General features: G+C 43.5%; 1 protein-coding gene across 1 annotated transcript; it reads left to right on the forward strand.

Moving 5' to 3' along the window:
* Positions 1–4,847: 4,847 nt before the first annotated feature.
* Positions 4,848–21,996, forward strand: igf2bp3 (insulin-like growth factor 2 mRNA binding protein 3). Its single transcript, XM_088319043.1, has 15 exons — positions 4,848–5,530; positions 6,274–6,334; positions 10,804–10,852; positions 13,686–13,737; positions 13,905–13,968; positions 14,670–14,948; positions 15,026–15,160; positions 15,578–15,700; positions 15,774–15,909; positions 16,104–16,229; positions 17,433–17,552; positions 17,628–17,702; positions 17,791–17,922; positions 18,011–18,124; positions 19,073–21,996. The coding sequence occupies exons 1-15, from the start codon at positions 5,356–5,358 to the stop codon at positions 19,172–19,174; spliced, it is 1,743 nt and encodes a 580-aa protein (XP_088175169.1). The 5' UTR covers positions 4,848–5,355; the 3' UTR covers positions 19,175–21,996.
* The last annotated feature ends 336 nt before the right edge of the window (positions 21,997–22,332 follow it).

Consider the following 22,332-nt stretch of genomic DNA (forward strand, 5'->3'; position numbering starts at 1 on the left):
AAAGATGATTGTGTGGTTTCTATGAACACAACTCACCCAAAATGCTGATCTGCTGTAACCTGTGGTGTACTTTTCAAGGAAAGCTTAAGAGGTAGTGGTTACTGTTCTTTTTTTCCCTTTTTGATACAATTTGTACAATTTAACTGCACTATTTCTATAACATGCGTTCACTGTAATTCAGTTATTTATTCAGGCAGCTAGCTTTCTCATCTGCAATTATGTTAAGGTACGCAATATCCCTTTATGACCTTCACCAGATCAAAAAGATTTCTGAGAATCATTTGTACAGAGCTTTTTTTTTCTCTAAGTTTAAAACGTGTGACCATTTTGTACTAATTAAATTAGAACTTTTGAATAAAAACAGTTCAGAATGCAGGTCGTCTTTTAAAATCATCTTTATGAAACATTGTAATTGGGTGACATTACAAAACATGAAGCTATTTAAAAAGGCCAGTTTCAAAATAGAATGAATCAATGCATGAGATAATTAGAAGGTTCTATGAAAAACATTTAGATGAAACAACATAATAGATAATACAAATTTGCAATATCAATATTTTCACCCCCCAAAACATAAAAACAGTTTAATTCATCACATATTAACAGACTAATCCCCTTCGCACAATGTGCCACGTTCCATAGAGTCTGCACATGTTATTACAGTATTATAAACACAAATACATGTGTGAAAACATGAGGTGCAACAGCCCACGTTTCTGTCTCCGTTGGGTTAATTCAGATCATGAACAAAGTGATCAGTTTGAATTTAAAAAAAAAATCATTTTAGTAACAGATTACAGTGTGAGTAATAATTTAAAAAAATAAAGTCTTGAAACCTAAACAGAAGGAGAAAGGACGGTAAAATTACGCTCAGACGTCCAAGTTAAATAAAAAGTGTAACACGTTTCTGCAAATATTAAATGAAATGTGTGAAAATACTCACTTTTAACCAAATGCATGCACTAAAAGACGTGGAGTTTAACTTTTATATTCAAGTTGGCTTATTCAAGATAGCAGCATAGTGATCATAGTGAATGATTAAGAGTAAATCAAATATTTCTAAATATTAAATCCAATGCAATTCGTAACGTCTACTTTATAAACAATGCAGAGCATGCGAGCCTGCTCTGCTGTTGTGCTAGGTAAAACAATTAAAAACAGCAATATTTCCCTATTTAAAAAAAATATACATAAATTTCATTCTTGCCAAACGAGACGGAATGCATGTTTCCGTAGAAGTTAAAACATTTGAGTTTTGACACAAAACCAATGCGAGAGAACGAAAAAAATGGACACTTCTCTTTCCCCTTTTTTAACATACGAGATCTATGACCCTTTTATTTGTTATCTGATGTTTCAAAAGTGTGATTTAAGCCCATCTAAAAAAAATCTGACTGGCTTGCTGGCATATGTTTGAAAGTGCAACACACACAAACGCACACACACGCACACACACCGCCATTTTACTACTGACATGAGGGTTGTCATCTCCTAGGCGGTTAGGAAGAGCAAAAATGGAGGTGGAAACAAAAGCATCCAGTTAGTTTGTTGTTGGAGCTCGTGTCGATCCACTTGAGGTGCATTGCTGCATGTGTTTCGAGCAAATAAGACTTAACGCATTAGCGTGGATGAGGAGGCATCTGTGAATGTAAATCAGGGCTCAACATGGCGTTCGAAACGGTCACTCCTCAATGGATGCTCTTGTTTTTTAACACTACGTGAAGAAAGCCGCGATAAGAGTAATGATTACATCGGAGAATAAAAAGACGTAAAGAATTCTCACCGGATGACAGAATCCATAGATTGTGTTGCATAAGTGGGTTTGTGAGAGCCTTGGCGACGACTTTATATGAGCGAGGCCAACAACAACCCAAAATTGGGCAATAACTGCGATTTGTAGCAACAAAATACTTTAATCTAGCAGATATAGCACCCCCCCCCCAAAAAAAAAAAAATACGATTATTGCTCAGCTCTACACTCGGTCAAATCTGGCCCACGTACACTAGCATAGGAAGTAATGAACTCTCCAACTTTATGTTACTTCGCCCCCTATGGAAGGAGTCCATAGAAGTGGGTGGAGGGCTTTGGAAGTGGGGGAGGCGTTCTGTACATTCCTCAGCGATACATTCACCCGTCGCGCACATGGCTGCGCGGAGCCTCGCACGCACGCACGTACATACGCGCACACACAACAGGGCAGCAGCCATGCATGAGCTCATTCAAGTCGACGTGCGCGGCCCAGAGAGCTCACACAGCATGGCTGCAGTTGCCCAGAAAATAATCTATATGCAGCGGCACTGTAACATCTTTCCTCGCGTTTCTTCTCACTCATTATAGCGCCAGATAAATTGTCACAATTTCTACAAACATAACCACGTCAACGGAAAGTGTAAAAATAACACGGATATTTATGTTTAATGTACTCATTCAAAAACTTGGCAAAAACGGTTTTTAAACACTTTACGAGACGGAACCAGTGCCTCGCATATTTACAGATTAAATGTATGCGTATCTAGGAACCAGGTGCATTCGTTTTAAAATAACCTATAGTTCCTTACTGTTTGTAAAAGTAAATCAATTGAGAAAAAGGCTAGAGTTGAGCAAGAACTCGATCGAAGATCTGGAAAATGCTTCATGTGAGCGCTCTGGCTCATATTTCGTTACATAGTGTGAGCCAAAGTCCAACAGTCTCAACGTGGACGTAAACGCATCACTGGCGGGTTGCTTCATATAGAAAAGTCGCTCTCCGTCAGCCAATCAAATGAGCGTACCAGCGACAGTAGTAGGAGCGGCCGTGCTGCCATCGGATTGGTCAGTTCTCCCGGCCAATCAGAAGGCGGAATGTGGTGTGCGGGAGGAAACCCTCTGAGGCAGGCATGGCCCGGCTCTGATCCACTCATTCAAGGGCCCAAAAACTCATTTTTATTTTATTTTTTTGTAACTTTAAAAGTAACTGCACCAACAACATGCACTTTCAACTCTGTTATTAGTGTTGGAAATAGTTTCCCATCCAACAAACGATAGACTATTTGATAGCTTTAATTTCTCACCGTTATACTTCTTTAAAATGCATTTATAGTTACCTATAAAATACCCCATAACACACTGTAAGGCACGAAACAAAAACATATTAATCACCAATTGCATGACTGAAAATAAAACTCTTGTTTGTAAAATTGTTTTAGCAATGAATTTGAGTTAAAAAAGTGGCTTGACCATACAATTTAATTCAAGTTTACGCATGCACATTTCCTACAGCTCTAACAATAATGATAAACAAACTAGAAGTAATGTGTATACAAATTTACTTATAAAACACAAACACTCTGCTGTGGTGTAGAAATACATGACTAATACTGAGAACAGTTCCTAATACTTTGACTTCACTTTATTAAACAAACTACATAGAAGTCAAAAGTAATTGAATAAAAATTGCACAAAATCGTTACAATGACTGCAATTAGATATGTGAATTTCAGACTAGACACAATTGGCACGATACACTTCATATTAACTGGCATACAGTAGCTCATGTGAGCAATAATGTCCGTCTGTCAAGCAAATCATGAAGTAAACATGCACAAGCAAATGAGGTCTAACACCACCCATTTTTAATTCACACAGGCCGAGAGGTGTATTGTTGTAGTTTTGTAGTGCACAACTGCACAGTATCGTACAGAGGACTGTTTACGATAGCGATGAAATCCAAGAAAAATCTCTCACAATAGTTATGAAATTACTACTTGTGACTCAAAACTGAGAGTAGGTTTATAAAGGCAGTGTTTTTGTGTTAGGCAGTACTTTTACTGTTATTTACTAACTATTAACTATTGTGTTTAACTGATACGAAAGTTTTTATTTTACTACAAATACTGTATCTTAGTTCATCTATTTATGCCAGTGTCCTATAGTGACATGCACAATTAAACGCTCCTTTTCTTTCTGAAAATAAAATCCTACTAAATTGATTGGGAAACATTGCACTCAATTGTGCAGGTGTGCCTAATATTGTGACCCATCTGTCGTGACCTTTGACTACAGAACAGATGTGTACATTTTCAAAAATGCACTTCGTGTGTTTCAATTGGGCCGTACGTTACGACGCCATGTTTGAAAGCCCCTCCCCCTTTGCAGCCAACATGGCAGCCCAAGCTCGCAATGAACCACATGGCGGTTTCAAACTAGTCGCAAAATAGACGATGGAACGTTTTAAAGCGAATGAATACAGCCACTAAATATAGCCACGGGGTGGTGACGGTCCACTCGGGCGAGTTGTTTGACTTTGGTTGCGTATTGAGGGAGGGGAGGCGTACGAGGGAAGATGGACGCCCTCATTTGAATAGGAATACGTGTCATTCCCACGTTGCGCGAGGGCCTAAGTGAGGACCACGGGTCACGCTATCTTGTTTCCCCCAATCCAATGTCACGTATTTGTCTTATTTTAGCAATATAGTAGTACAACATCATTTATGAATGGCCCCACCCTCCCCCCTTCGTTCTTGTGTGTGATCACTCTACTTAAGCGGCGTCTCCATGCGCGTGAGTGGGTGTGCGCGCGCACGTTTTACTATAGCTCCAGCGACCAATGAGAATGAGGCAGATTTTTTTTAATGCAGAGAAAGCAACACGAATGTGATTCTAGTAAAGACACAGCAGCTTCGAACGGAACCTCCTTTTTTTAACGCTGCCCAGGTTCTTTTCCTTTTTACACCAATCCTCTCTTCTTCCCCTCCTTTAAAAAAAAAACAAAAAAAAAACATCCACTCCCCCTCAGCTGTCCCCACCCCAGATTCCCGAGCAATTTTCCCCAATCCCAAACACTTAATTGAGCAATTGGGTTTCCTCACGTGTAGGTTGATTTGTAGTTTGAACACGTGGCTCATTCAAAAAAAAAAACGGAATAGAAGCGGATTTTTTCCTCCCCTTCTTCTTCTTCGTCGCTTCTTCTTCTTCTTCTTGGTCGTAGTCGACCCAGAGGCGGGTGCCTGCCTGAGCGTGTGTGACATTGTCCGTCTCTTCGGAGGAAGACGCAAAGTAGTTTCTCCTCCTTTTTTTCCCTCCCTTCCCTACCCGGGCCCATCGTCGTTTGGAAGAGCGTGCAAGATTAATAATTAAGCGTTTATTTATTGCGCGGTGAAAGAAGAGGCAGAGAGAGGAGCGAGAGAGCGCGAAGCCACTACGAGGCTGCCAGTTTAAATCTATCTGCCCACTCCGTAGTGCACTAAAGGGGATTTCTTTTCCTTTTTTTGTTTGTTTGTTTTGGGGCTACTCCAAACGCCGCACAGTCGCTATCAGAGCCGTTAGGTGGTTCTTTTTTTGTTTTGTTTTCTTTTTTTTTGTTGTTGCTTGTGAACATGAATAAGCTATATATTGGCAACGTGAGCGCCGAGGCCAGCGAGGAGGACTTCGAAACTATCTTTGAGACGTGGAACATTCCCCACAGTGGTCCCTTTCTGGTCAAAACCGGCTATGCCTTCGTGGACTGCCCCGATGAGAAGACTGCAATGAAGGCCATCGATGTTCTTTCAGGTGAGACGTTTGCAACGGCGTGAAAGTCGGTTTTGTACGTGTGTGTGGCCCCTTTTGAGAAATGCATGTGATCGTTGTCTGTGGATTGGGGTGGATTGCTCGATTTGCATATGCATCTCGTTGTTTTATTCAAACACTTGTATTGTAATTGATTAATCAAAAATAATCTCGCTTGTATTCTCATGTGGAGTCGAACCTTGCTGCGGGCCTTTGCTCGAGTTCGGGTTAGAGGTCGTCGTCGTGCGTGTGTGTGTGTGTGTGTGTGAGCGTGTTGCAGCTTTTCGAGCCATCTCAAATAGTAGTAAAATACAAACGCCTTTTCAAAAAGTCGCTCAAGCCTTCTCCTGTGGCCACAAGTCGCTCGTTGTGTTGTGTAGCCATTTTGCCCATGCTGACACACCAGGTGGTTTAATTGTGTTACTCAAATGTAGGCCAACTATGAGGCGCAAATATTTGCTCTTTTTTTATTTTTTTTGCTAAGAGTACACTACTTTTTATATGATAAATGTAATTGTTGGTCCTTGTCACGAATACGATGCTATTTTAGCCGAATGCTATTGAATGAAACAGTTTCGGCGTTGCAACTCGCCTTTGTAAAGCCATTTTGTGGCTGTCTGCTAATATAAGATCATGCATATCCGTGAAGTTGTTTTTATTGAATTATATGAGGAAGTAGAAATGCCTCACAAGCAACAATTAATGCATGACTGTTTTTGCTATTTTATTTTATTTATTTTTTATAGGTAAAGTTGAACTCCATGGGAAACTTCTCGATGTGGAACACTCTGTGCCAAAACGTCAAAGGTAGGTTTTAACTTATAACGTGGTTCGTTTGAAAGTTTATGCTTATTATTTTTACGTATGTTTTATGTCGCCCCCTCCCCCTTGAATGTTGGTGGGGGGTCAATGAAAAGGGGCGTATGGCTCGTTGTAGCTACTCCCTCCTCTCCGCCGTGCCTGTGGGGTGCTGCCTTTTGGGCTCAACCGTCACATTTCTGTTCGACTTATTTATCGTTATAAAAATCATTTATGCATACACGTGCTGGGTAGCCAAAAAGCTTCCCTTCAAGTGTGTAGGCTGCACAAGAAAATGCAGTTCAGGGAGACAGCAGGCGTACGTAGAGGCCTCATGGAGTCGTCCATTTGAAGGATCTGCTCCGTCACTGCTGGCTTCCGCCCCTCTTTTTTTTTTTTTTTTTTTTTTTTCCCTCGCCTTGCATGAGATGGTCGCTAAAAGCAGAGAATGAGAAGCCTTGGACCCCCCTAAAGTCACGCAAAATCTCGTTGCACAACCGCACAATCGTTGCCACCTCTCCCATTCTATTTGGAATTTAACGACGTTTGAGGTATTTGCCCTAAAATGCCTGGAGGTTGGCTCCTTGCGTGCATATTTTCTGAAGATGGCGCTCCCCCAGCCTTAACATTTTTTTTTTCACTTTCCATTTTGTCAATTGATAATGTGAGCTAACGTTGATTTCTCATCATGGCTGTATGCATTGTGTTCAACATGTTGACTGTTTGAATTATCTGCCAATTGGAAATGAGCCTAAATGCATTTTAACAAAAGCAAGTCTGAAATGTTGTGTTCTTAGATGTGTGTATCACTTAAAAATAATGGTAAATTTCCTGAGTTCATTTTTCCACTAGAATGTCATTCAACCATTTTTTCTACATTCCTGTGCTAGAATTTGTCCTGAAATAATTAGATAAGTGTGCTATGTTCATCAATTCTTCACATGAACTCGTTCGTGCGTGTGTGTGTGTTTATTTAGTAACAGAGTCAAGTTTCAACCCTTTTTTTGCAAAAAGCTGGATGTGAAATTAAACTAGTTTTCACAAGCACAAATGGAAAGTATAGGCAACATGGATTACACACGCATTCACACTTGCACATACGCACATGCTGGGCCATTCTTTGCATTCTGCAAATATCAGCTGGGGGGGAGGGATGGGAGGAGGGGGCTTGGCCAATCACCATGTCTTTAACCTTTGGACTCCTCAGGAAAAAGGGAAGTGCTATAAACAGTCAGGAAAGCTGCAAACATGAACAGTGTCCATTTCGGGTTTAACACAGAACATGGGGAGAAATTCTATTTTTTATTTTTTTTAATCTTAACCAGCGTGCAGAAAAAAAATCATTTGGAGTTACTTAATTTGGATATGTACATCAGTTGCACATGATTAAAATGTGGCAAATGAACATCAAGCATTTGAATATTTTTGGCGAAGCGATTAGAAAACTATACGTCAGTTGATCACTTTTTAATCATGGGCAAGTGAAAGTCAAGTACTTTTTTTCCAGTGTTGTGATTGTAGTAAAAATGCCAAATTGTCTCCAGCAATAACAAACTTCAGTAAAGGGAAAAAAAATACCCAACTTGTTTTATCGGGAAAAAAATGTGACAGTTTAACCTTTAAGTCTTGTTTGTTAAATAGAAACTCATTTTGTGACTTACCCATAGTTGCAAAAAAATATATTTTTTCCTTGGCTCTCTGTGAATCACGCAGAGGAAATTTCTTTTTCTTCTTTTTTTAGCCAAACATTAAAAAAAAATGAGTGAGGTTTTTATGCTATCAGTTATTTTTAATGTAAAAAATATATATTCCTTTTACAAGTGTGAGCCACGAATCGGTTGCAGTTCATTTGTGGTTATTATATACAATCTGAGTTAACTCCCAGGGTCACGTTTGTCTAGAGTGAGAGAGGGGTGGTAAAATGAAACAGGCACAACCCAAAATCCCCGCTGAGTCACATGTACAGGAGGGAAAAAAATGGCGTGGATATACCAGCGAAGTGTGTGTGTGTGTGTGTGTGCGCGCGTCTACGATCCTGCTGTAAAAGTCCCTTGAAAAAATTAAAAAAATATATATAATATACATAAGATTTTACTATTCCACCCTTATCACGTTTCATTTAAAAAAAAAAAAGAAATGGAACAACTGGGCAATGATGGTCCACTGGTTTGAGAAGTTTGGGTCACAAGGTCACCACGGGGCCCCCCCACCTGCAAAAAAGAAAAAGGAGGGGTGAATTATGAATTTGGCCCCTTGTTGTACCGCAACCCCTTCACTCTATCCGTAGGCTCACGTCAAAAAGCCTTTGTATTTGACTTTCGCCCGCATTTTGTGAATGAGGTTTTTTTGGGGGGGGGGGGGCGGTGGCAGCGAAACTCCAAATGCGCAGCAGTCTTTTCAGTTGAGTCACCTCATAGTGTCTGGCTGAAGATATTCAACTCATTGGAATGTTCTGAGGGAGCTTCCAAAGCAAGTCATCCCAAATCTCAAGGTCCTGAATGTGTATCTCATATATTTATTTTTTGCCAGGGGGCGGGTGGGGCTTCGCAGCAAGCATTTTAAGGCCTTGTGCGTGTGGGAGGCGGCCGAACCTGGCCAATGTGGAGCTCAGTCAGCCTGAACCGGTGCATACCTGAGTAGCCTGATGGCTGGATGAGCATGGAGTACACATCGTCTTCCCTTACTTGTGTCGATTCTCGTGCCTCCATATTGTTCACTAGAAAGTGCCCCCCCCCCCCCCCCTCTTTAAGATGTTTGGATCGCATATCATTTTTCCATCCCTTTGAACGTTTGGTCCCATTGGTTCGCATGTACAAAGCCGGTTTATTCAAAAAGTAGATAAGGAGCCCGGCTTGGTCTCGGCCATCACATGACAAACCAGCCCCAGTCACTACTCTCCCTCCCCCCACCTCCTCCCACTTTTAGCCCAGCGCTACATGTTCCTGTCAGTGGACTTGTCCGTGTCCATGGTAACAGGGCCCCACCCCCACCGAGTAGAGTGGGCCCTTGTTACCCTTGCCTGAAACAGGACTAGTCCCCCCTCCACCCTACTCCACCACACCCCAATCACCCATCCCCAAATCAAAGGCTGCATGGGGACCAGGGAATGTATAGCGAACCCAACCCCCACTCCACTCCACTCCAACCCACCGCACCCCACCCTCCTAACCCTGCCTGACTTCTTCTGTCTGTGGAGCTATAGGTCGGCCCTGGTGCATTTGCACATTTCACATGGCGTTCCCACCGCAATGCAGAGCATACAGAATGTGTGGGTAGGAGGAGGAGGAGGTGGGAGGGGGGGGGGGGTTGCCGGTGGTGGGACGGATCAGCCAGGAATGGCACACAGTTGGCCGGAAAGGGCTGGAATTCCTCTTGTAGGTTATCTGTGAATTTTCTTTGCAATTTCCTCTTTTTAGATTCAAGTAGTAAAAGTGTCAAATAGGAGTAATATACACGGGAGGTGATGCACGCTTCAGGTTGGATCGTTAGAATTTAAAAAAAAAATGTAGAAGTACGCAAGCAACTTCAGATGTCCTTTTAACTTCACTTGTAGGTGCTGCTTTTTATTGTTAATTTATTTTTTTCTTAGACGTGTGGTTTCGGGGCTCGCACTTTTTTTTGCGCGCACGAGGCCGCCTCCTGTACATTTCGGCCCTTCAGGTTTGTCAACATGCAGCGGACTTTGCAGTGGCCTCCCATTTCTATACGTCCTCCTGCAGGCAAACACTCTAAAGCCTCCAACATCCATTGCTACGTTTTTTTTCTCCCCGCATGTATCCCTCGTAATTGTGCCGCTGTCCCCTGAACGCTTTTAATGACTAACGTGACTTTCGAACCAGTCAGCACTGTTAGTTCCGCTCATCTTCGCTGGATGAACAAGTGCACGAATTTCATCCCCCCCCATTCAAGTTGCCCCCCGCTTTTTTTCCCCCCTGACACAACAGTTGGGTGATCCTGGAAAAGTGCGAGTCACTCTAGGGAACATCGTCTACTCCACTTTCGTTTAGTGCACTGTTCCCGATGCAACCTTTTTATTTATTTCGTCTCTTCCATATGCTTCCTTTTTCACCTCATGTGTGTGCGGCTCTGACCCAAACAGGCGTGGTGCAATTTTCGCTTCTTAAAAATATGAGCTCCCTCATGATCTTATTAAAACCACCCAATTGAATTCAATCTCTGCGTCCCGAACATGACGGTCTCTGGACCTGCTTTTGTCATTCAGGAAATAATTTCTCGTCTTCTGGACCAGATCCCTCTCAAACAATGGCAAAGTGGCTTTCACTTAACTGTTTTCCCCTTTCAAGATGTGCGAGAACTCGCAGATGCTCAAATGGCTTCAGTAAATTCTGGCAGTATTTAAAAAAAAAAAAAAAAATTTTTTAATGGAATAAAAAAGAAGCTTATCAATGAGAACGTCTATCAAGTTGTATCACCTTTCCGCTATCCTTCATCCTCATCTTCCCTTCTTCTCTCCTCAGGAGCTGTAAGCTGCAGATCAGGAACATCCCTCCTGACATGCGGTGGGAGGTGAGTGCTAACAGGCTACTGAATGTTTCCAGGCTTTGCTACATCGTCCGGCACCCCAACCGGCCTCTTTCTCATTCGGATGCCTTTTGGAGTAATCTTTCCTCCCTATTTTTCGTGGGGGGGGGGGGTGTATCGACGCAGCACACGCTTGATTGGTTTGCACATGGCTGCACCTCAGCCCAGGCCAAGCGAGCTCCGCAAGTCGTGGGCCAACTGTGGTTGGAACAAATGATTTGACAATGTGACGCTCAGATTTTTGAGCCGCAGATTTTTAATGCACAACCAATTTGGAGAGGCAGCATGTTGGTTGCATTGGAGGAGAAATTTGGCGAGATAAATCTCGACGTTGCTTCTCAAAAGGAATTGGCTCACTCTGTGTATGGTGTATTAAATGTGTGTGTGTGTGTGTGTGTGTGCGCAATTCTGTTTCTTTAGCTAATCCATGTCATGGTGTCTTTCAGCACAAATGATAGTGCTAGTGTCAAAGCTAAAGCTGTGTGTGCGTGTCTGCGTGTGTGTGTGTGTGCGCATATATATAGAGGAGTGGGCACCGTAAAAAGAATAAATAAAAAACTAATCTAAAAAGAGGTAAAAAAAAAAAAACACAAGGGTTAGAACCTTTTTTTTTTTTTTTTTTTTACTTTCTTGAAATAACTTGTTTTGCTACTTGACCCCCATTCCCAATTCATAAATGAATTTTATGTTGAAACAGCCGCAGTCACGGGCTGTGCATGTGTGTGCCTGTGAGAGAGGGTGAGTGTGTCTAGGAGTATGTGCATGACTGAGATTAAAAAAAAATAAAAAAATAAAAAAATAACACAGAAGAGATGCATTTGTTTCTAACCCTTCCGGGGTCCTATAGAAACTAAAGTCAATTTGTGCTTCCTGATATTGAGGTGTGCAAAATGAAAGGGTACAAATGTTTTTGGAACATTGTGTCCTTCACCTCTTAAGAGGATTTTTAAAAAGTTTTAGCGTTACAGAAGTAAAAGCCACCATTCATTGTAGGTTTTTGTAAATGGAATGCATTTGTAGGTAAAAAGCAGCCTCCAAATTTCTCGAACAAATTGGCAAGACAATCAAGTGTTTTAACTGGTACTCTCGTTGCTAGACTTTTAAAATTATTTTTTTCTTTCTTTCTCTGAATAAAAAGTGGCACAAGTGATATATCTGAAAGATAAAAGTGCAATTCATTTGAGTGTTTCTTTTTTTATTTATTTTTTAACTCCTGTATGCATCTCTTTTTTTCTTAAATCACCAACTGTGCCTTCCAAGTCCTCGCTCCCATTTTTTTTTTTTTTGTACGGTGGTTTAGTTGTGACGGTGTGCTTGGAGTATTGTTCCGTTTGGGAAAGAATAATTCAGAATTTCCTCAATGACACACACTTGCTCATATGGTAACCGTGATGTGGTGATTTTATAGTTTCACTCTTGTTAAAATGGCCAGAGACTACCTCGGTGTGTTTATAAAAAAAAAAAAATATATATATATATATATATATATATTTCTTTCTTTCTTTCTTTAGCATGTGCTGGCGTCGCCTCTGCACATGTGCCTTTAACTGTAGCGCCACATTTGTTCCTAGCATGTAGCCCACGGAGCTGGTTGCCTTCTCCAAAGGTGACGAGGAGGTCTCCCTCTCCCTTGGGAGGGGGGGAGGGGCGGGGTTGTTTAGGGAAAAAAAAAAAGTCTAATCTGAGATCTTTTGATGCCAAGGCCTTGTGTGCATCTTATCAGGTAGATTAGACAATGGTGGTGGTGGTGCGAGCAGCCCCTCAGCGCGAGAGTGCTGGTGCGAATAGTGGCGTGTTCACAAGCTGTAGTGGGTGGGTGGGCCTGGACCATTTCCTTCCCGTCCATGTGCTCTGATTCACAGAATGTGTAGCATGAGCTCGCACCCCTCCCCCAGCCCCTTCTTCCTGCTGGAATGCACCCCACCCTTTTCCTGAATGGCCCGGATTCTCATTGGCCAGCCCCCGCAGAAGGACAGGCGGCCCAGCCAGCCAGCAGCCGGCGTCGGGCGCCGCATTTTGCTGGAGGCGCAGCCAATGACTTGGAGTTGACATGGCAGAGAGGCGGGAGGCTGCTTGGTTGGTCGGTTGCCTCAGGGGTGTGTGTGTGCGTGGAAGGGGTGGGGGGCTGTCTTGTTGGCTACAAAGTGGGGTTGAGCTCTTTGGGGGTGTGGCCTCGGGTTCAACAGAGTATGGTCGAAGATGGATCCCTTTGCTCCCCCTCTCGTTCGCAGTTGACCAAATCAATGAATTCAAATCCCGTGGTCTTCAGGTGGTTAACTTGATGCGTCGCTCCAATTTGGAGATTTTCGAAGAAAGAGCGCAACGCACACACACGCCTCCCGTCCATTTGCCATATCATGCAAATGAGTCAAGCGTTTTAATGTAGCTTGTTTGCTGGATAAATTCAACCAAAGCTGCCCATTCATGATTCACACTTACACGATCTAAAGAAATGTAATAAAAGCGTCTGGCTTTTTAAAAACGATGCTGCCTGAGAGGTGTTATTTAGCTGCGATTGTTGCCCATGGCGGTGGAGAAAATTGATTATCAATGAAGCTTTTAGACTATTTTGACGGTCATGTCTATCACAGATTTGCGTATTTACTGCCTAAAATATTTCAGCATAATCCACAGTTTGTAAGGAGTCATCATTGGCTCCAACCCCCGAAAAAATGACACGTCTCATCTGTATAAACTGAACTCCAACCGCGCTTAATGTCGTGGCTCGGCTAGACGAGTTCCCTTGGATGGGCTTGTGCTCAACAACAAAAGGTCCGGGTCAAAGCCGACAGTCTAATTATGGCTTTGCATTTCCCAGGTTCTGGATGGCGTGCTGGCCCAGTACGGTGCCGTAGAATGCTGTGAACAAGGTGAAAACGCGCTTTCGATGTTGCTGCACCTTTTTGATGCTTGTTCTTCAGTGGGTTATACTTGCAGAATTTGTCTAACTTCTTTTATGAAGCAAAATTGAGTTTCAAGTGAGGGAGAGTAAATGGTCAATAATGAGCGAATGTCTTTGCTGTGTGCTCCTTGACAGTCAACACTGACACGGAGACTGCGGTTGTCAATGTTCGATACGCAGCCAAGGACCAGGCCAGGCAGTGAGTACACACGCACGCACATGCGCACACATGCGATCCCCTCCAAGCTTCTCATCCTTCTTGATAAGAAATAATTGTCAGTTTTTGCAGTACATTTAATTAAGTCAACTTGATAGAACATGCGGTGGCAAGAAGGCCAACCTGATTGAAGCAAACGGGGTTAATTTTGCCGTTGAGCGCCCCCTAGTGTACATAAATCACACTTGCCAGGTGATGAGTTCATGTAATTTTTTTACCCTTAAATTTGTTCCATTTATAAGTATGAGCATCGGCGCAATCGGAGTATAAGTCATGGTTTGCAAAAACAGGGCCGGTAGAACACAAACGTATTTCTAGTCGAGTGTTTGACAACATTTCGGGACAAGGCAATATTTTACATAAAATCACCGCTTGATTTTACGTTTGACCAAAGGTAGATGAACAAAATTGTACTTCCTGTCGCTGTTTATTGCAGGCACAGATAAAGTGGAAGTCAAATCTAAAATGTTCCTTGTAATAATGTGTCCAGTTTTCACACACACATTTTTCACAATTTTTTTTTGGAAGGTACAGTACCCTATCCACCCTTTTCATTTTCTTTACCGCTCGTCCTTACTGAGGTTGTTTACGTCACAGCTTACGTTGGGCATTTATTGGCAAGTGTGTGTGTGTGTGTGATTTCTCCCCTCCAATGCAATCAAATTTCGACGTTTGTTTCCTAGGGCGATCGAGAAGCTCAACGGCTCCATGATGGAGAATTGTGCTTTGAAGGTGTCCTACATCCCAGACGAGAACGCAGCACCGGAGGGTCCTCCAGCAGGAGGTCGGAGAGGCTTCAACGCCCGCGGGCCGCCGCGGTCGGGCTCACCGAGCCTCGGCGCACGACCCAAAGTGCAGTCGGACATCCCGCTGCGCATGCTCGTCCCCACGCAGTTCGTGGGGGCGATCATCGGCAAGGAAGGCGCAACGATCCGCAACGTCACGAAGCAGACGCACTCAAAGTGAGTCGCGAGGGGAGAAAAAAAAAAAGGTCGCTTGACGTCGTGGGAGCTCATTGCCTTTAATCCTTTCGTTGCAGGATTGATATTCACCGGAAAGAGAACGCAGGTGCTGCAGAGAAGCCCATCACGATTCACTCCACAGCTGAAGGTTGCTCGAACGCCTGCAGAACCTTAATGGAAATCATGCAGAAGGAAGCACTCGACACAAAGTTGTGAGTTTGCGCCCTCGTTCGGCGCTCAAAATTGACGCATTTTTGTGTATGTGTGTGACAAGTCAAGTCAAACACTGAATTTGACCCCTTTTTTTTTTTTGCCTCAGTTACTCCATCCTCGAAGGCAGTGTCCAAAATCGGTCCTCGAGGGCCGCTGTCCTGCATATTTTAGATGTTTCCCTCTAACACATCTGACTCAAATGTTCACCTCTGCAGAAGCTTGTTAATCATTTGAACCAGTTGTGTTGGAGGAGGGAAACAAACACATTTTAGGATAGTGGTCTTCGAGGACCAGATTTGGTCACCCCTAAAAAAAAAACAAGGCCAGAAGAAGCCTTGAAATTAGAAACACGTCAGTGTGAGGGTCTTGTGTCAGCTCATGTTTAATGCGAAGGTCAATTAATGTTTGTCTTGCAGTACTGAGGAGATCCCACTGAAGGTTCTCGTACACAACACCTTTGTCGGACGATTAATCGGGAAGGAAGGACGAAACCTGAAGAAAATCGAGCAAGACACGGGGACCAAAATCACTATCTCGCCGTAAGCTCTTTTTAAAAGTAACGCCGAGACCATTTCCGCGCTCTCGAGGTTAATCTCGGCTCGATGTGTGCAGTCTACAGGACCTGACCCTGTACAACCCCGAGCGGACCATCACGGTCAAGGGCTCCATCGAGGCTTGCGCCAGAGCGGAGGAGGAAGTGATGAAGAAGATCCGGGAGTCGTACGAGAGCGACATGGCTGCCATGAACGTGAGTCATCTGCCGCTCCATGTTTTAGGGACCGGCTCATTATTAAGCAAGACGTTATTTAATCGACCGCGCGGGTGCTCTTTGATTTTTGCAATGTACCGCGTGAGACCTGCTGCTTTAATTAGCCGAGTGTGTTGTGGTGAAGGCGTTCATACTTGAGATTTTTGTCAACCGAAAGTGTCGTTTCTCCACAGCTCCAGTCTAACCTGATTCCAGGCTTGAACTTGAACGCTCTGGGTTTGTTCCCCAGCGGCACACCTGGCATGGGTCCATCCATGTCCCACGTCCCTCCTCCCGGAGCCGGCGGCTCAGCGTTCGGAGTAAGTGACGGCCCGTCAAATGCGGTTTTATGAGCGTGTCCTGTTGACTCTGATCACGCAGCGCCAGCAGGTGCCGTGACTCGCGTTGGCGTGATCGGGTCTGGCCGTCCCGATCCATCGTTTGTTAGTTCCGAGCAACCCCGTTTGATGTTTCTCTCTTCCTGTAGTGCAGTCCTTATGGGGGCGAGGGTCCATTTTGGGCTTCTATGATGCCGGCGAGCAGCCAGCCCCTCGCTGTAAGTCACCTGTCCCAAAGAGCTTTGCACGGCTTGTGGCTGCTCGCTGCGGGATGACTCGACAATCTAACCGTCTCTCGCCTGCCCCTTGACCTCTCGAGCTTCCAGGCCCTCATCCATGTGCGACCTTTAACCTGCAAGCGCGGGAACCAGCGGCTTGGCTACTTAATGTTTTAGTGGCGCTAGAGATAAGGAACGGGTCCTTGACATGAAGGCGGTCAAAGCAAGTTGTTGGCCTTGAGCTGGCATATTGATTGGTGTATTGGTCTCAATCCCAAATCAATAATGTTTGAGTGTGTGATTGACTTGAGCACTGAGGAAAAGCTGCTTGTGTCTTTGAGCGGGAGCAAGTGATGTGCTGTGGCACTTTGCATGAGAGCATCTTTTTTCCCAAGTGTCTCTTGATGCTTTTTCGATGTTTCGTGTTTGTGGAATTGAAGAATAAACGATTGTGATCTGATTGTAAAGTCATTGTTCAGAAAAAAAAAGAAGTTATTTTGCAGATGTGGAAACAGCTTGCCTCTCTGTTCTTGCAATTGTGCAGTTTTGTCATTATGGATTTGATTTCATTTCTACTGAAAGTGTTTTTTTTTTTTTTTTATTTGTAATGTTTAGCGCTAACCTGACTACATTTAATAATTTGCCTCATGCTTTTTCGGCTGAACTGGTTTTAAAATTGATTTATAGCGCCACCTGTTGCTTTGGCCATGTGCTGGACGGTCCATTTTCACATCAACTAACATCGTTTAAGCAGCTTATAATAATAAGTTCTTTAAAAAATGCATAGAAGTATCTTGACACTTTATGTGCGTTGTCAAAAGCGGTGCTTTTTTTTGCTATTTGCCCATCTATAGCAGAAGCACTAGTGTTCGTACGAGCAACACCGGACGACTACGTTGCAACTTCACTAGTGCTTGGAGCGACGGCATCTAGGCTCAATTAACCGTAATATGTTCCCACGCACCAGGGACACCCCGAGTCGGAGACGGTCCACCTGTTCATCCCTGCGCTTGCCGTGGGAGCCATCATTGGAAAACAGGGTCAACACATCAAGCAGCTTTCGCATTTTGCCGGCGCCTCGATCAAAGTGAGTCGCCCAAGAAGATGAACCGAAGCGCTTCCTTCGAAACGTGCAGTAGAAATAATATTGCATCTCTTTCAGATCGCCCCCGCCGAAGGAATGGATCCCAAACAGAGGATGGTTATTATTGTTGGCCCACCCGAGGCTCAGTTTAAGGTACTGCACGCCCACAAACGCTTAACTGGAGGGGTCTTTAAAGTTTATTGCCCAGGTTAATTGCTTTGTTGTCCTCGTTCTGCGGCAGGCTCAGTGTCGCATCTTTGGCAAGCTGAAAGAGGAGAACTTCTTTGGACCCAAGGAGGAGGTGAAGCTGGAGGCCCACATCAAGGTGCCCTCCTTTGCTGCTGGACGCGTCATCGGAAAGGGCGGGAAAACGGTAACTAAAAGGCGCTTCGAACATTTGGGCAGACCCCCGTCGAATTGGTTGCACGGTTTAATTGAAACGCTCGGCGATGTGGTCGCAGGTGAACGAGTTACAGAACCTGACCTGCGCTGAAGTGGTGGTGCCCAGGGACCAGACCCCCGACGAGAACGACCAGGTCATCGTGAAAATCAGCGGACACTTTTTTGCATGTCAGGTGGGTCGTCTTCTCAGAGTTGTATTGCGTAGCCTTTACTTTGAATAAACATCAGTTGGTTTTCGATCGAATGGGACACCAATTAGAAATGGGAAGTGTTTAACCAAAAAAAAAGGCGCTGTGCAGGTTGCATGTGTCCTCGCCAGTCACTTTATTAGGTACACTTGCACCTTTACAAAATGTTTTTGTTCTGCGAAAAAAATATTCCGGGGAAGAAAAAAAACATCAGTCAAAAATAAATAAATAGCTATAAGCTGTAGCAACTCTATTTTTGGGGGCCATAAAAAAATAAAAATAAAAAAACAGGCATTAAATAAATACAAATAAAAACAAGCTGCACCAGACTATAAGCCGCAGTTCTCTATGTTGAAAAAAAATTGGTTTTCTGCATGTACAGAACAATTTTGTACTGTGAATGCACATAAAGGTACAAAAAAATCTCACAAACGGTGCCTTTTAACACGGCAACTACTTTGCTAATTAAAACATAACAGACCTAAGAGAGAAAAAATTGACATTTAAGCGTATTTTCTGAACTATAGAGCGCCCACTACTGGTGACAGAAAACTCCACAGAAAAGCTGCACATTTGTCTTAGCCTCATGGTTCAAAATGTAGGAAAATATGGTAGTTGGTGACTTCCACCACTGCAAGGAGTGATCCTCGTCACACTCCGAAGCAGATTCTCGTTTACGTACTCCCAAACAAAGTAGGTGCGTTTCCGAATTTTGAATCAGCCGACGTTCTCAGAAATCACTCAAGGCCCACGTTTGTTGATAATCCTTCTCCAAGTTGGTCATGGCCCAAAAAGTTGACCAAGGACCAAGTCTGCATTAAGGAGCATCTGTAGCTTCCCAACAATTTATTGTCTGTCCGTCCCGATCACGAGCCAGAGTTTGGAGAAATCCGACCCAGCCGTACATATAAACCTGGACTTTTTGTCCTCCAGTTGGCCCAAAGGAAGATTCAGGAGATCTTGGCTCAGGTGAGGAGACAGCAGCAGCCCAAGCCGGCGCCCGGAGCTCAGCCTCCGCTGCCCCGCAGGAAGTAACGTGCCAGCGTGCCCTGGAGGAAACGGTGACTGAAGCTGCCTGACTCACGAAGACGGTTGGCCGGACGGATGCAGCGGAGTCCAGGGGTTCGACGACGAGGTGTTACGAACGCTCATCTCAGGGGTCAAAGGTTATTAGAAGCCTACCAAAACATCCAGCCCCTCAACGCCTCACTTGAATGTTCAAGTGTGGCTAAGAGACCCCCCCACCTTGCCCCCGCCCCTCCCCCCTTTTACTCCTACTCCTCTTCTCTAAACCGCCACCGACCTCACCTCTCTGCATCACTGTAGGAATGTATCGGAGGGCTCCCATCGACGTCACCTTGCCCTCACATGTGCGCACCCCTCGACCGCTCTCCTCCTCCCCCAAGAGCGTGTCTCTTTTTTTTTTTTTTTTTTTTTTTTTTTTCCTCCTCCCCCCCATTTCTTTTTTCTTAAACTTGCAAACAAAGAAGAAATGAGGATCCCCCTCCTATCACCTCTTTGGTGTGATACTTCAAACCCGACAAAGATGTTTTGGTTGACTTCAGATTTGGTTGATACTTTTCAGTGTTTAATTGGTTAATGAAGCTTTCTCATGAGTTGAAAGGGATGATAAAAAAAAAAAAAAAGGCATTGCTCTCACGGTCCTGGTGGGACCGCCAGACGTTTATTTGGGGGGAGAGTTGGCTCTCAAATTGGTCGGGCCACGTTTAGGGGAAAGATTGTTTGAGGCCAGGACCCCTGAAGGGGTTGATTATAAACTGGGTGTCCTGCCTGTCGAATGAAAGTGGCATTTTATAAATTCGGATGCATTTTATAGATAGTCCTAAATAAATAGATGAATATATATATAAATATACATAAACACACCACGCATATATATCTATATATATATTTAGAGGTGAGGGCAGCGCCGTGACCGACACTTTGGGAAATGGTGCTGAAATGCTGCTGCCCAGGAAAACCAATTTAATATGCATTTTACTTAACTACCTCAGGATCTAGTACCTCAGAAGAGAGAGAAAAAAATGAGATATAACTATATAGGAAAAAAAAAATGTTCCTTTCTTTTTTTTTTATTTTGCTTTTGTGGTATTTTGTATACTTTATAAAGCTGATAGTCTTTGAACATTTTTATTTTTTTAAGAAAAAAAATTTAAAATTTTGGTCGGCTGCCAACTGACCCTTGCCTTCAACTCTAGTGCTTTATGGTGGCATTGTACATGTGTGTGAGTGACTAAAGATGACCCTGTACATAACGTCTATTTGTACATAGCAGCCCCAGAGCCGGAGTTGGCACGCCTCAGCTGGCGGCTGACACGAGTATCCAGAGAGAATCGCCTCAGTTTTTCCCCTGAGGGTCCAACCATCTCTTTTTTGAAGAAAATTACAAAACAACCACACGAATCGATGCCAACCGTACATGATTACAGCAATGCCATTTCGTTTTGGGATTGACTTTATCGGGAATGGTACTTTAATTTGTTCCATGGAACGCAATTCCTTTCCGTGATCCGGGTTTAGATAGTGCAGGGTGGACTCTTTAACGCTTTTTGCGCCCGCCAAGGCGCGAACTCGACCAACTTAGCAAACTTAATCAAGTCTACGTTATAACGTCGATCACTGCATGGTGGGGGTCGGGGGAGTCGCACTGATGGATGCGTTTTTCTTGAGTTGCTACAGCGAAAACATGATTTGAAACGTTCTGTGACCCCCCCCGCAAGTGTAACGTTGTTGTTTTATTGACACAGACTGACTTTGGAGGGATTAGAAGTACAAAAACCTGACTCGGAAAATTTCATTTGTGTCTTCATGCCGAATGTAAATATGTTGATTGTGGTAGAAGTTGAGTGTATCCATGCTTCCACAGTAGAACGCCGTCTACCTCAGCTAAAGGGGGCGGGGTGGGGTCGGCTGTTGTGCCACTCAGCGCGCCCCCCCGCCCCTCCCTGCCCCCACTGAGCGCCAGCGCGCACGTATACCTCAGACCCCCCCCCCCTTCCGCAACGCTTTTTTTTGTTCTCCACACGGGCGCGCCATCTTAACATCACGCTTAACTGAGTGGCACAAGTGATACTTAAAATGACCCCCCCCCTCTCTCTCCACGCCCCCTTTTTGCCGCAGTTTGTTTTGATCTACCTCTTTAGACAAGTATTTGAAGTAGAGGCATTCTATTTGTTAGAATTTAATCCCTTTCCTTTCCCTTCCCTGCATATGAATTAAAAAAAAAATGAAATAAAAATCACGTACTCTTTAGAATTGAAAATTTATCGAAAGTGATCCAAAAAAATTTTTTTCAGTATTTATATGTACTCTTTTTGGCTTAATTGAACTCCTCCGACCATCACCATGTCTTTCTGCTTTCTTTTTGGTGGTGTGGCTTCCTTGTATTTGAACTTTATACTTTTTTTGTGGTTAAAAAAAAAAAAAGGTCAAATCACCTGTTTTGATTTAGCTTTCAATAGTTGATGAGAAAATGCAGTTGTTGTTTTTCATTTTAAAGGGCCTGCCTTTTTTTCTAATTTCTGAGACTACAAAATAGATACAAGTCCTGTCTTGTTTCCCTTTGTCTTTCAAAAATGCTACTCAATTGCTGATTTTTTTTTTTCTTGGTAGCCATTTTTCTTCTGTTAGCATTTCTTGGCTGTGTAACATTCTACTATGGGACTGATTTCAGGGATCGGGGTCCCCCCCCCCTCCTTTTATTTGGGAAAGTGATCTAACTACAGCATGAAAATCCCTTCTCACCCCTCCCGTCTGCAAACATGCTTGTGCCCCTTCACCTCCCCCTCACACAGTTCCACTTGTCAAATGCCTCTGAATAAAGGACAAAAAAAACATTTTGGTTGCCATTTCTTTTTTTTTTTTTTAACCAGTGTGATTTTTGTCGTATTTTTGCCTATAGGTTTGTTGCATTCGCGCTCATAGTTATTTATGACGTTAGATCCATTTACCTTAAAATCAGTGCTGACTGAATGAAGCCCAAATTAATTTCTTATATTAAATGATCAAATTGAAAGTTATCCATGAAAGCAAAAGTTTCATTTATACCACATGTTCTCATTGTAAATTAAAATGTACTTTGGGTCAATTAGTTCGAATGATCTTGGAATTTATAACAAAAGTGATGAATTGCAACCATATCTCTGGAGCTGGTGTGTTGAGAGAAGTTTCAT

Source organism: Idiotropiscis lumnitzeri, chromosome 16, assembly GCF_059441095.1.
Source record: "Idiotropiscis lumnitzeri isolate Australia: NSW breed Sydney's pygmy pipehorse chromosome 16, RoL_Ilum_1.0, whole genome shotgun sequence".
NCBI classification, from domain to species: Eukaryota; Metazoa; Chordata; class Actinopteri; order Syngnathiformes; family Syngnathidae; genus Idiotropiscis; species Idiotropiscis lumnitzeri.

Bases quoted from the DNA above. Each gene is read 5' to 3' on its own strand.
- igf2bp3 (XM_088319043.1), top strand. From the start codon at position 5,356: ATGAATAAGCTATATATTGGCAACGTGAGCGCCGAGGCCAGCGAGGAG. The intron at 13,738-13,904 runs GTGAAAACGCGC...GCTCCTTGACAG, and splicing joins CGTAGAATGCTGTGAACAAG to TCAACACTGACACGGAGACT. The intron at 15,701-15,773 runs GTAAGCTCTTTT...CGATGTGTGCAG, and splicing joins ACCAAAATCACTATCTCGCC to TCTACAGGACCTGACCCTGT.